Source organism: Juglans regia, chromosome 12 (genome assembly GCF_001411555.2).
Source record: "Juglans regia cultivar Chandler chromosome 12, Walnut 2.0, whole genome shotgun sequence".
Lineage (NCBI taxonomy): Eukaryota > Viridiplantae > Streptophyta > Magnoliopsida > Fagales > Juglandaceae > Juglans > Juglans regia.
This window is the reverse complement of record NC_049912.1, coordinates 3,957,108-3,970,588: the sequence shown is the minus strand read 5'-3', so window position 1 is coordinate 3,970,588 and position 13,481 is coordinate 3,957,108. Positions and strand designations below refer to the sequence as shown.

General features: G+C 36.2%; 1 protein-coding gene across 1 annotated transcript; it reads right to left on the bottom strand.

Moving 5' to 3' along the window:
* Positions 1-83: 83 nt before the first annotated feature.
* Positions 84-3,654, bottom strand: LOC108983220 (E3 ubiquitin-protein ligase At1g63170-like). The gene is made up of 5 exons (XM_018954790.2): positions 2,715-3,654; positions 2,099-2,218; positions 1,881-2,013; positions 769-933; positions 84-534 (listed from the first exon to the last, which is right to left on the bottom strand). The coding sequence occupies exons 1-5, from the start codon at positions 3,296-3,298 to the stop codon at positions 361-363; spliced, it is 1,176 nt and encodes a 391-aa protein (XP_018810335.2). The 5' UTR covers positions 3,299-3,654; the 3' UTR covers positions 84-360.
* Positions 3,655-13,481: the final 9,827 nt, after the last annotated feature.

The following is a 13,481-nucleotide window of genomic DNA, read 5'->3' as shown; positions in this document are numbered from 1 at the left end:
AGAATTACTCTTTACAAAATGATTTTTTTTCCTTTTATCCACATTCATCATTGAAATTGCATGCAGTCTCTCACTCAAGACTATAAATATAATTTCTCGTTACAATTATCGTGGAAACCTACTAGAATGGTAGGCATAGCTTCGTAAACCCATATACATTACAGACGACTTAGAATCGTCTAAAAAGTGGAACACTATAACAACTGAGTATACATCAGCTAACAGAAGAACCCATCCTGTAAGTGTCTATTGGAGCAAGCAAGTTCTGGTCCGGGGGCTGCTGATTGCATGCCAATGTTTGCATGAGATATATGCAGATGTTAGAAAAGATCAGCACTTGGTCGATGAACTTTTTTTCTTCTATGCCTCTTCACCACTTTGGTTTACAGACTTCAATATGTTGAATTTGCACAGAGGGCAGGTCGCATTAATGTGTAGCCACTTGTCTATGCAGGTGCAGTGGAAATGGTGATTGCAAGGAAGTTCGCGCAGTTCTGTTCCGTCATCGTAGGCAGAAAGGCAGATACAACACTCCTATGATTTGCACAAAAAATTAGTATCAAAAGGTAAATTCAAGATAGAAAGTTTCCCCAATAGGAGATGATTGTTTTGCACTTGTATTATACAAATGCATTAGTGTAAGTTTGGGTCCCAGGCGTGTCTTATATATAAGTCCAGCACCTTTCGACATCTGCAGAGCATTTTCGAGGATGAAATCCAATAAATGTTCAGAAAAAAAAAGTCATACAACCATAAATTGTAACTTACAGCATCCTCTTGGGACAGAACACGTTCAATGGGAGTATCAGTGTTGCATTCAGTCATCTTTCCCCTGAATGATTCTTGAATTTCACCATCAACTTTGTCAACATCACCTATCTTCCGGAATTTGTACTTTGGCAATCTGTCAATCTCATCCATTGTTGCTCCTTCCTTTTTACATACAAAAGATGAAGTGAGGTGACATATAAAATATCACAATGCATGGAGCATGGCATCAAACAACAATGTCCCCTAATCAAGTCCCAGCCATCATATTTTTCTCAGGACTTGTTTAACCTTTAATTCAAAATCATACTTCAATTTGACATATTTCTTTGTCTCTAAAGATTCCACTACATTGGAATGCGGCAAGCAGAGTTAATCTTGAAATTATGCGCATCTACACAGATTGTGCATAGCTGCTTCCCAGAAGAAAAGGTAAGTTTCAAGATACTTGACCAAAATGCTTTTACTTAACAACATAAACCAATTAAATTTTGAAATAGTCAAAAGTGCTCAGACAACAAGCATCAGTTCAACTAAAAAAGTGTAGAAAAGGGGTCACACTTTCTAAAGTAAGTATGATACGAACCACACAATAGTGTTGAGAGTCATGGGAAGGAATATGATCTCATAAGTTTGCAGAGAATTTGTTCAAGTTCTAACAGAAAATATCCTGTCCGATTCCCCTCCCCCTACCCCCCAACCTGAAAAAAGAAAAGGAAAAACAGAGAGAAAAATGAGAATACACTCAACAAAACTTGTTTTTGCAGCCAAGACTATCAGATCTAATTTTCAAGCCATAGTAGTAGTTTAAAATATTACCACGTCACTACTACAAAAATCATTCAACCTCACAGCATGTAACAATTTACCTCATCAAAGCACCATGCATATGATAATCTAGTTTTTGCTATTTAGAATAGACTAAATAATTATTACACAATCATGTTGACCGTGTGAAATCTAGCCCATATCTGCCAGAAAAGCTACAAATCACATAAGCAAATTTCCAAATTCCCCATCTCCAACCGACTATTAGAAGTTCAATTGAAAGATAACAATGGCAAGCTTACAACACAGTTTGTGGATATAATGAAAACACTCATGATATCTACCTGATCTGTCACAACATACAAGATTGTGATTATGCACGGTAGACAGCAGCAGACAGCAATACCAACAAGAGATGCAACGGCAACGCAGATCACAACAAAAACGATATCGAACGCTAGAAGCGTAATACAAAGCCTGCAAAATACGCCCATCTGTAAGCAATAAAGGAGGTAAGCAGAAAAGAAGCCGAGTCAAGGGAAATGTTTTTGAACGCACGCACCAGTAAAGTTGAGGTGAATCATGTGTCAAAGTTTGACCACCAACAGTTACCCAGTAGAATCCAATGATCCACCAGATAAATGAAAACATTGTATTTGCAGTCTCAAGATTCTTCAGAACACTGCCACAGTACCATAGTAACAATGTTATCAAACCGTTACAACCATACTTCATCATGATACAAGGCAAACAGGAATTCATTGCTTCTCAATGAAATTACCGTCAACTAATTCACATAACATTCAAGGTTGTTATCAAATTTTCTCTCGCTTCATACAGCATTAGTAATTATGCAGAGAGAGAGAGAGAGAGAGAAGCAAATTTCGCAGCTCTATATATTTTCTGTAGCCATTTGAACTTGGAATTCTCACCAAGCCGCAAAGTAAACTACGAACCAAGTTAAACAAAATCTGAAAAAAGAAGAAAATCCCAGAGATAATTCGGGGTTATAAACCTCGGAGACCAACAACCAAGTCAAAACCTCACGGTTTAATAATAACTACGTTTGTGGGTGGATGATGATGGGACCGTACACATCCGGAAATTAATGTTTAGCATTTCAAAAAATTGAAGAAAAAAAAAGCAGAACGACGTTCACAAGTCTAAAGGCTAATTACCTAGTTTCTTCCTCAACCTGACGCTGCCCTATTCCATACTCATCTGCATCACTCGCAGACCCGGAATCTGAATTCGAATCCGCATCCGCACCATTTTCCCAACCCGCACTTCCCTCCGGGCCCAACGTACGCTCCACGCGTGGCTTTCTGTACACCACGATTACACAGGCTATGTGCATCAAGCATTGCGCCACGTACCCAATAATCCAGAGCCTCAACGGGACGACCGGCGTCTCCTTCATGCTGAGGCCCAAGACTGTGAACCCAATTCCCACAAACGCCAGGTTCCATAGAACATCCAATATTATCACCGGCTTTGAGTGAGCCCAGTCACGCTGCCGCTCCTCGAGCTGCTCGGCAGCGTTCTCTCGGACCAGGAACGAGGGCTCACGGAGCATCATGCGGCGCCCACTGGCGCGCCGAAGAAGGCGGGAAGCGCCGCGAAGGGGCGGAGGTGGCGTGCGCCGTATGAACCGGCGGCTCCGAAAGAGGTTGTCGGCTAAGGAGTAGCCAAGGAGTGAAGAGGTGTCGAGAGCAGACTCCGATGGAGACGAAGAAGCCGGCAGCCTGTCGGAGTTAGGCATACTGAAAAGAGAGAACTGTGGGTGACGCGATAAAAAAAATTATGCGAAGGTTAAGGGAAACCACAAAGTAGTTGTGTTCAGGTGAGAACTGGGAGCTGCATGCTTGTGTTTGTGAGGAATATTTGTTGGTTTTAAGAGTGAAATTTGGAAGGTTGGATGGGTTTCAACACAGAATGGATGGGTTTTGGTTTCGGTGGGAAGGAGTGGGGTCTGATCTGGGAAATGGAGGTGGAAGGTACCTTCGATTTGAATGGCGTGGCCCGTGTTTGTCAGGTTTCTTGGAATTTGAGGGGGAGGCTTTTCAACTTTGAATTTGAAGCGCATTTAATTTGAAGACTCGAGTAGAAGAAAAAACATCGAACAGACCGGACAGTTTCCGGGCTTTGGTCGGGAGAATATTGGTAGGACCGTTATTTGACATACAATTCTTCTACAGACAACCGTGAGGACCCGGCGCGTAACCACGTCAGCTGATAAATAAAAATAATTAAAATAAAAAAACCATTTTATGAAATGAAACATATTATACGCAGATTGGGAGGAAAAGTTGAAACGAAAACAATATAGAGAAAGATAGATTTTGAACGAAATCAAGAGGGAGATCATCGTGCATCTGAAGGAAGTTCGTTCACCCATTCTGGTCGCCATCCCGCAGTTGCTATCGTCACAGCCTACAAGTCTCTAGATTGCGGAGTCGTGGGTGAGAGAGAGGTCTGCGTGAACGCCATGAGAGTTTCCGTCGATTCTTCAAGCAGGTGAAATTTATTAGGTAATCAAAAGTTTGATCTTCTAGAGTTTTGTTTGTGTACTATCTCAGTGAAATCTAAGTGAAATTGAAGTGAAATGTTGCTACGATGTTTGTGAAGTATATATTTACAAAAACACAAGTTATATCTTTGCGTTGAATGAGAGATTCGAGATATGCAAATTAGTTGTACATTTTATACCATGCTTTTTTTTTTCAATGGATACTGAATCTAAGAAAGTTACTTCCCTGATGTGTATGATGAATCTAATGCTTGTTTGTCACTAGTGAGAGCTTGGAGAGTGTAAGACAAAGATTTGACTAACAATACTAGGGGTGTAACTTCAAACCGGAAAATTGGTCCGGTCCGGACCGGACCGGACTGGACCCGGTTTTGAACTGGTCCGGTCCAGAACCGGTTTTTAAAATGTAAAAACCGGCCGGTTCCGGTTTCGGGATTTTTTAGACTGGACCAAACCGGACCGGACCGGTTGATTAAAAAAAATAAAAAAATAAAATTTTTATATATAAGTTTTATACAAAATATTATATATATTAAATATTATTATATATAAGTTTTATATATAATATATAATTATAAATTTTTATGTGAAATTTTTATATATAATATATATAATTATATATATTCATATATGAAATAATTTCTTATTATAATTTATAAATTATTACATAAAATGTTAATACTAAATCACTAAAAGTTTATAACTAATACTAATATATAACTTATAACTATACCAATAGCCTAATATTAATACTATTATATAGTCTAATATATTAATAAAAGTATAAAACAATTTTTTCTAAATCAGTTTTTTTTTTTTTAAACAAATTTTTAATAACAAATTGTGAAACTTACATTTTAATAAAACCGGAAAATCAGGCCGGACCGGACCGGAAACCGGTAAAACCGGAAGTACCGGTTTAGGGGGGTAACCGGTGCGTAATCAGTTTTAAAAAATACAAAACCGGTACATACCGGTTTGGTCCTAGATTTTATCCAAAACCGGACCGAACCGGACCGGTTACACCCCTAAACGATACCAATCTGTTTCTTTAGTTTTTGTTAGGGAAAAAGAAGAAGAAATGGATTTTCAAGGGTGAGAAATATATGTTATTGTGTGTTTAAGCCAATGTTAGTATTTTTGTTTTTCATAAGTAAAATGGAAACATTTTATTCTGTTCATTAAATGTAGGTGGTATAGAAAAGTTACTCACCCTTTGGAGAAGCTGTCTCTTTTATTTTGCTCCTTCCTTGACGTAGTTGTATTGTCTTATATGCTACAAGAATGAAGTTCATTTGTTTCTCCCAGTGTCCACTAAGCTTGACATTTTTGTTTTGTCTTAATTTTCACTTGATGTGTGTATGAGATTATATATTGATGCTGAAATTTACCTATAAAAAAATTCATTGATACTGAGATTTATTAATACATGTGTATACTTAATGACTTTATTTATGTGCCATCATGGGAAACAGGAAAGTTCACTCAATATTGGAACAAATAATCTGGAAGTTGGATTTGAATGTTTTTCTTAATAAAATGATCTTCTATGAGGCTATGAGCTGCATGTTATCTTGAGAAAGTAGTTGAATGCAAAAGGTAACCTTGTTTAATAGGAAATGGCCACACAATTGCAACCATAAAAGTTTCAAAGTTAGTGCAAGAATCAGAACAGGGAATGTGGGTAGGCATCATTGTTTGGAATGAAATATATTCCCAACTAGATTTAGATGGCCGGGCATCTTTATACAAACACTTACAAGCAATGCATGACTTTATGTTCTACAGTACATGACTTCTTTTCTTTTCTTTGTGTTACAAGCAGTACATGCTATTGTTCTTGTTACTTAAAATAGAGTAACGAATGAGAATGTGCTGAATTTAATATTGTTCATGCTATATCTAAGAATTTGTATGTACTAAACTTAATATTGTCAATATCTTAGCATGAGAAACGAGAAAGAACATCCATATACGCTAACACTATCTAGCTCAAATCCACCATCCGCGGTATGTTATTTCGTTTAATATATGGCTATTGGCAGTAGATGAGTGAGCATAAAACAGAAAATGGCTAGAGCAGAAACCAGGCAATGGCTATTGGTAGTAGATGAGTGAGCTAGAGCAGTAGATGAGTGAGCAGTATATGTTCATCAGGTTGAAATGGTTTCTGTTTTCTGGTGCTGAATAATAACGTACAGGTGCATAAATGTGGTCCCTTTCTTTCATAATAACGTGCTGAATAAAGGGGAATAAAGGGTACAAAATCAATAACGTCCCTTTCTATTTTCTGGTGCTGAATAATAATGTACAGGTGCTGAAAAAACAAAACTAAAACAAATATATTCCATCTAGCTCAAAATATTTTGATATCAAGGGTACAATATATGCTGGATCAGGAATTTAAGCTAAGTACAAACATACCAAAATTCATTGGTGAACTCTAAGTATTCCCAACTAAATTAGTCTAATATAAGCCTACAAACTTCACAACATATACCAAGTTCCAAAATCACCTACATAGTACTACATAACATGACACAATAACTACAAAAACCCATCCAAGACCGAGTAATATGCGTGAACGACAAATTTTAACTTCTTGCTTTTGAAGCCCCAACTCTCTCTTCTTGGTCTCCTCCGCTCTCCTACAAAGCTCAATCAATGTCTTCTTGATGTCTTCAAGTTTCTTCTCAAGCTCTCTTTGGCTCCTTAACAATTCATTTAAACATTCTCGAAACTGCAATTCATATTCATGATTACCATCTGCCCACTTGAATAAATTTGCAATAAGGTAAACCCTGATGATTATTTACATATAGAAAATGTTAGATGTAAATAAAATTAATCATTATATTTAGAATCTCACACTACACATTATTTAGTTACCTCTGTGTTATACTTTGAACAACCTAAGAAGGGTCGTCCTGGATTTCTGCCAGTATGTGAGTATCTTAATGTGGCTGGAACCTCATAGTAGCAGAATGGTTGACCGACAGTAGGTTTAGCAAAGGATGAAGAAGTCATTGCTGATGATGATGATGGTGATGATGACATCTGGACGAAAGCCATCTCAGAATGTGCAAGTAAGCAGGAAAGACCAATTGTTTTGATAAGTAAGGGAAAAAAGAAAAAGAAAAAACAAGTTTGTATTCATATTACTTGGGATTTAGATGCTAAACTAGGGAAAAACAAAAACAAGTTGAACTAAAGCGAAAATAGGTTCCTCTTAGACCAACAAGGTTTAATTAAACTGAAAAACTGAGAAATTAAGAAACTGAAACATTAGAATGGCAAATTGTAAAAATTGATGTAACATTACTTGTGTTTTTTGAAAACCAAAGAACAATTACTTGTGATTTATATGCTAAACCAATTGCTGTAATTCGAGAAACTGAAATGATGTCCAAAAAAAAACAGGTTCTAATTAGACCAAAAATATTTAATTAAACTGAAACATTAGAATGACACATTATAAAGATTGATCTAACATTACTTGTGTTTTTTGAAATACAAATGTAGACATGTTCTGATTCATATGCTAAACTAGGGAAACAAAAACAAGTTGTAATTCATTAAACTGAATTGATGCTAAACTAAAACAGGTCCTAAAGAGTCGAAGTGAAGAATTGTAACTTTACTCATAACATTGTAACGAAAAAAAATCTAATTCAGAATGCAACAATTAAACTGAAAAGCTATAACATTACTTATAACAATGTAAAGATTGATGTAAAAGTAATATTGTAACACTTACATTGTAAACAATCGATGTAAAAATTAATTAAGAAACTGTAACATTACCTGTAGCAGAAGGCAGTTTTCAGAACAGAGGTATTCTGTTTGGTAGCTAGGAAAATGTAAAATTGTGTTAACTACATATGTCATAAATTTACAAACGTCCGCACTAGTGGGTAAAGAAAATATTTGACTCGAAAGAAAATTTACAAACATCCACGTCAATGTTATTCAGCTTTTCACAAGCATATATTTGTTATGTTATTGAGAACAAAAGCCATCAGCATCACTACAAATGTAATTCAAATCTATGTTGGAAAGTAAAACAATCCATCGAAAATTATCAAGTATAATTGATATTTAAAAGAACAAAAAACTCTACATACAAAAACTATGCTTGAAAGTAAAACCAAATCCACGTGACCAAACTATAGGATAACTAACCTGATCTACACAGTGGTTGATGTTAGGGTTAGGGTTACACGCATAATAACGAACAAGTTAGGGTTAGGATTAAGCGGCGGGTTGATGTTAGGGTTAGGGTTACACGCACGATTTTGGACAAGTTAGGGTTAGCATCGAAGGGACTGGGGTTTGAAGTGGGAAATGGATTTTGATGACCACGAACAAAGGTAAAATGCTGTGATTGAGGAAGAACATAACCATGGTTTCGTGGGTCGATTTCGATAGAATGGGTGAATCGAAGTACGTCTGTGAGGAGAAATCGATGGTGAGAGTTGGAATGAGTGAATCGAAGGAAATCTCTGAGGGGAAAGGGGAAAGGAATCAAAGGGGAAAGGAAATCTATGAGGGGTTAGGGTTAGTATCGAAGGGGTCGGGGGGAAAGGGGGGGCGATGGATAATGGGGAGAAGCATAAGGAGAGGGAAAGTGGGATTCTGGAAAGGGGGAAGGAGGGGAACGCGGGATAACGAAAAACCAAAACGAACCCAAAATGATGGGTTTTCGTTTTGCCACGCTGGCGCTGGTTTCGCGCCGGGTCCCCAAGCAGGTTGTATGTAAAGTTTTTGTTTGACATATCTAATAAGAAATCAAAGATGTTATTAAGTTGGCTTGATGTAATATGTTATGCCATAAAAAAAATTATTATAAAATTGTTTTAAATAGATTCAAATCATGTCGATTAATATTTTTTTATAAGATTTAGGGATAGTTTGGATCTCAAACCTATCTCAATTTATCATTACAATTTTTTTAAATTTAACACAAAATATAATAAATAATTTAATTTTTTCAAATCTCAAAATAATAATAATATTAAAAAATAATATTTTATCATCTCAACTCAACTCAACTCAGTTCAACATTCAAACTCAACCTTATCATGGACGTGACACTTATCTTTTATATGAAATTTTATACCTCAACTACTATTTACTTTCACACTCTACACTTATAGTTTTATTTTTTTTATAGGTGTGGATGTATTTTTTATAGGGTGTAGGGATAATTATTTTTTTTTATAAATTCAAATAACATGAATAAGAGTTATTCTACAAAATTACAAATAAATCTTACACCCAGCCCACAGGCACTTTTATTTAGAAAAATTATAGATGTGTGGTACAAGAATCTTATTAGTGCTTAAAAACTTTGAGAGAATAGGAAAGAGAGAGTGTATAGGCTGCCTAATACTATAGCCTCTTTTATGTGCCGCCACTTTATTCTTCTTTGTGGGACTTAATATTTTATTATTTTAACAATGAATCAATCATAATCAAAATATATAGAAATTCCGGTTCTTAATTTTGAAGGGTGAATTATATAAATATTTTTCTTTTAATTTTTCATATTTCATATCAAATAGATGATGACTTTCTTGAAGATTATTTAGTAATCTATATTGATAAGAAAATTGCTGAAAGATTTAGCACGAATATCATAATTGATGAATTTTATTTTTTATTTTTTGAGAAAACTTTATTAAAACTCTTTAGAGTAAAGAAGGAATGCAAGGAGGGTAGTCTTCTAAATGAATACTCTCCTCAAAGAGTCCTAGAGCACTCTTTGCCAATACATTTGCAATATTATTGACACTCCTATGGACATGCCTTACAGACCGATTGTTCACACTCTCTAACATTTTCTTGACATCTCTAATTATCATACCAACTGAACTCTAGTTTTCCTTAGCACTGCTGATAGCTTCTACCACAGTTAATGCATCGCCTTCTAGGATAATTTGTTGCAAATCGAACTCAGAGCAGAAGATGGTAGCTTTTAGTGCTACAATGGCTTTACCCAAGAGAGCATCAGGATATATAGCTCGATTGGATCTCAATGTAGCTATGACTTTCCCTTCCTAATTTCTGACAACAACTCCTATGCCCACCTTACACTGAACTTTGTCAGTTGTTGCATCCTAATTGATTTTGTAGTGATTCATTGGAGGAGCAGTCCACTGGCAAAATATCATAGTATTTCTACCTGCATTTTTAGGAACAAAATGAGAACAGCTCCTAAAATCACTAATGGCTTGTTTAGATTGGTTCACTAGTAAATAAGGAGGTGTGAATTTTTCTTTAAAACCCATGTATTCCTTCGTTTCCAAATATGTTGAGTTGTAACTGCTACTTCTGCAAGTTCCTCTTCAGTCATATATGAAAACAGATGATCAAGAACTTCTCTAAAAGATATCTCCCCAATACTGCACTTTTGTATTCTCCTAGAGCTTATTCCCCATACATCTTGTGCTTATTAGCAAGTCCAAATAGCACGTGCTATAGATTTTAAACTTTTCATACATATAGGACATATTGGAGATTCCACCACCATTCTATTATACAGTTTGAGTTTAGTAGGAAGAGCCTCATGCCTACCTCTCCACAAAAACATTTTAACAGCCTTTTGCACCTTGAGCTTCAAGATCTTAGTCCAAATCTCGAAGTTAAAACATTTACTAGATAATTGTCCCTTCCTTTTCTCCATTAATTCACCTTGAAGATGATAATCACCTTTAGAATAAAATTTATAATCAATTGTACACCTCCATGTTAAAATGTCTGAGCTATTACAGGGGCTAATAGGAATCCTGCTAATAGACTCAACCTCAGAATTAGAGAAAATTTCTTTTAACAAGGAAAGGTTTCAATCCTTAGTATCATTATCAATAAGTTCTTTAACCCTTGCATGTGCATCTAATATACTTGCTGGTGTTTGGATTCTGAAGGTAGATGGTCTTGGAATCCATTTATCTCAGCACATTCTCACTGATTCACTATTTCCTATTTTCCAGATCAAACCTTCTTCCAGAAGTTATCTTGCTGACATTAGTCTTCTCCAAATAAATGAAGCATTACTTCTGAGTTTAGCATTAAAGAAATCTGATCTAGGAAAATATTTAGCTTTCAAAATCCGTGTTGCCAGTGAGTTTGGATTCTGTATAAGTCTACAACCTTACTTTACTAACAAAGCAGGTTAAAATTTTCAAAGCCCCTGAATCCTACACCACCTGGCACCTTTAGCCTTGCCTAGTTGTTTCCAATTAAGCCAACGAAGCTAACTGCATAACTTTGTTGATCTCTTTCAAAATATTCTTTGGAATCTTGAAGATGCCCATGCTATAACAGCCTATAAGTAAGGATAACTTGAGTGATTGATTTAAGAAGAATCTCCTTACTTGCTTGAGATAACAGTTTCACTTTCCAGTTGCTCATTCGATTTTTGATCTTGTCCAAGATTGAGTTGAAGGCTTTTGATTTATGTCTACCTACCTAAGAAGGTAGCCCTAAATACTGGTCATAAGAACCTGATGCTCTATTCCTGCTGTGGCCAATATGATCTCCTGAACTTCAGTACAAGTGTTTATGCTGAAGAATATTGAAGTCTTTTCTAGATTTAATCTTTGACCTGATGCTTGTTCATACTCTCCAAGAAGTCTGAAAAGTCTGCTCCATTCAAGAGATTTGGCCTTACAAAACAAAAGGCTATCATCTGCAAAAAAATAATAATAAATGGTTAATGTTTAAAGAGGCTCGAGCTAAAGGAATGTCAGTGATGTGTCCCTACTGCTCAGCATAATTCAGAGTAAACTTAGTATTTAAGAGTACAGAATAAATAAATAGGGAGATAAGGGATCCCCCTACCCGATTACTCTCAATGGCTTAAAGCTTTGTTGTGCTATTCCATTTATAAGAATAGAGTAACTCACAGTGCTAACACACTGCATAACCAAATCATTCCATCTTCTGTCAACCCCCATTTTCTGCATAACAGCCTCCAAGAAGCTCCATTCAACTATATCATAGGCCTTACTCATATCAAGTTTAAGGGCCATATAGCCTTATTTCCTTCCTCTCATTCGATTTTGCATAGTGTGCATAGCTTCACATGCCACAAAAATATTATCATAAATCAATCTACCTAGCACAAATGCATTATGAGTTGGTGAAATAATTCTGGGAAGGATAACTTTTAGTCTATTAGCCAAAACTTTATCAATTATTTTGTGCAAAGGCTAATAGGTCGATAGTCAGACACTGTTTTGGGGGATTGTTTTTTAGGAATCAGGGCTATAAAGGTCTTATTCACTTCTTCGAACCCCACCTTTGTGGTGAGTATTTCTTTAATAGCACCAATGACATCATTCCCCACTATACTCCATGGTTTTGGTAGAACACTGCTGGAAAACCATCAGAACCTGGAGAGCTAAGAGGGTTCATCTCAAAAATAGCATTTTCTATCTCTTCCCTAGAAGATTCTCTCATCAGGATCATCTTCATCTCTTCAGTAACTACTGGATCAAAATGTGCAAGAGCTTCTGTAATCCCCTTTGGATTTGAAGTTGTAAATAGCTCATAATAAAAGGACTGAAACATCCTGCTAATTTCCTCTTGTCCAATTGCAGCAAGCCCCTCTCCATTTGATATCTTATTGCATTCTCTTGCTTTCTTTGGGTTCCACAGCTGTGAAAAAACTTGGTGTTTCTATCTCCATCTTGTAGCCACATTTGTTTAGCTCTTTGGCGCCACTTCATGTCTTCTTCTTCAAGATAACAGTCTACTTCTTTTTGCAAAACTTTGATGTGCTCATTGGAATGACCTGTGTTGGAAGCCTGCAGCTCCTTAATCATTTCTCTTTTCTAATGTATGATCTTCCTTTGATTACCATGAGTTGTTTTACTCCACCCCACCAATCTGTCCCTACACCTATCTAATCCTTTCTTGATAAACTCAGCCTTATTGGAATAAGACAATGTGCATCCCAAAGCATTTTTAATAACTTCAGCACAATCTTCCTTTCTAGCCCAGCTAGCTTCATATCTGAAGATTTTTCTCCTTGGCATAAGATCATCATCTCAATTTTGGCAAAAGATCAACAAAGGGCTGTGATCAGAACGTTGAACAGGAAGAACATAACCATGTCCAATCTTTCTTTGGTGAATTCACTTCCTTCTCTGTTGTTGCACCAGGTAAATTTGGACCCCTTGTAACCCAGTTCACCTAAATCACAATCTTCTAATGCTTCTCTGAATGTCTCCATCTATTTGTAAGGCCTGATTGATGCTCCAACCTTCTCCTCTTGGGAAACAATTTCATTAAAGTCTCCCATACACAACCAAGGTATTTGGTTTCTAAGTTTTAGAAGTCTTAGTAGATGTAAACTTTCCATTCTCCTTGCTGTTACAGGTTGCCCATAAAAGCCAGTCGAGATCCACTT

Coding starts and splice junctions, on each gene's coding strand:
- LOC108983220 (XM_018954790.2), bottom strand. CDS start 3,298: ATGCCTAACTCCGACAGGCTGCCGGCTTCTTCGTCTCCATCGGAGTCT. Junction 2,014..2,098: donor GATTCACCTCAACTTTACTG/GTGCGTGCGTTC, acceptor CGTATTTTGCAG/GCTTTGTATTACGCTTCTAG. Junction 934..1,880: donor TGTATGTTGTGACAGATCAG/GTAGATATCATG, acceptor GTATGTAAAAAG/GAAGGAGCAACAATGGATGA.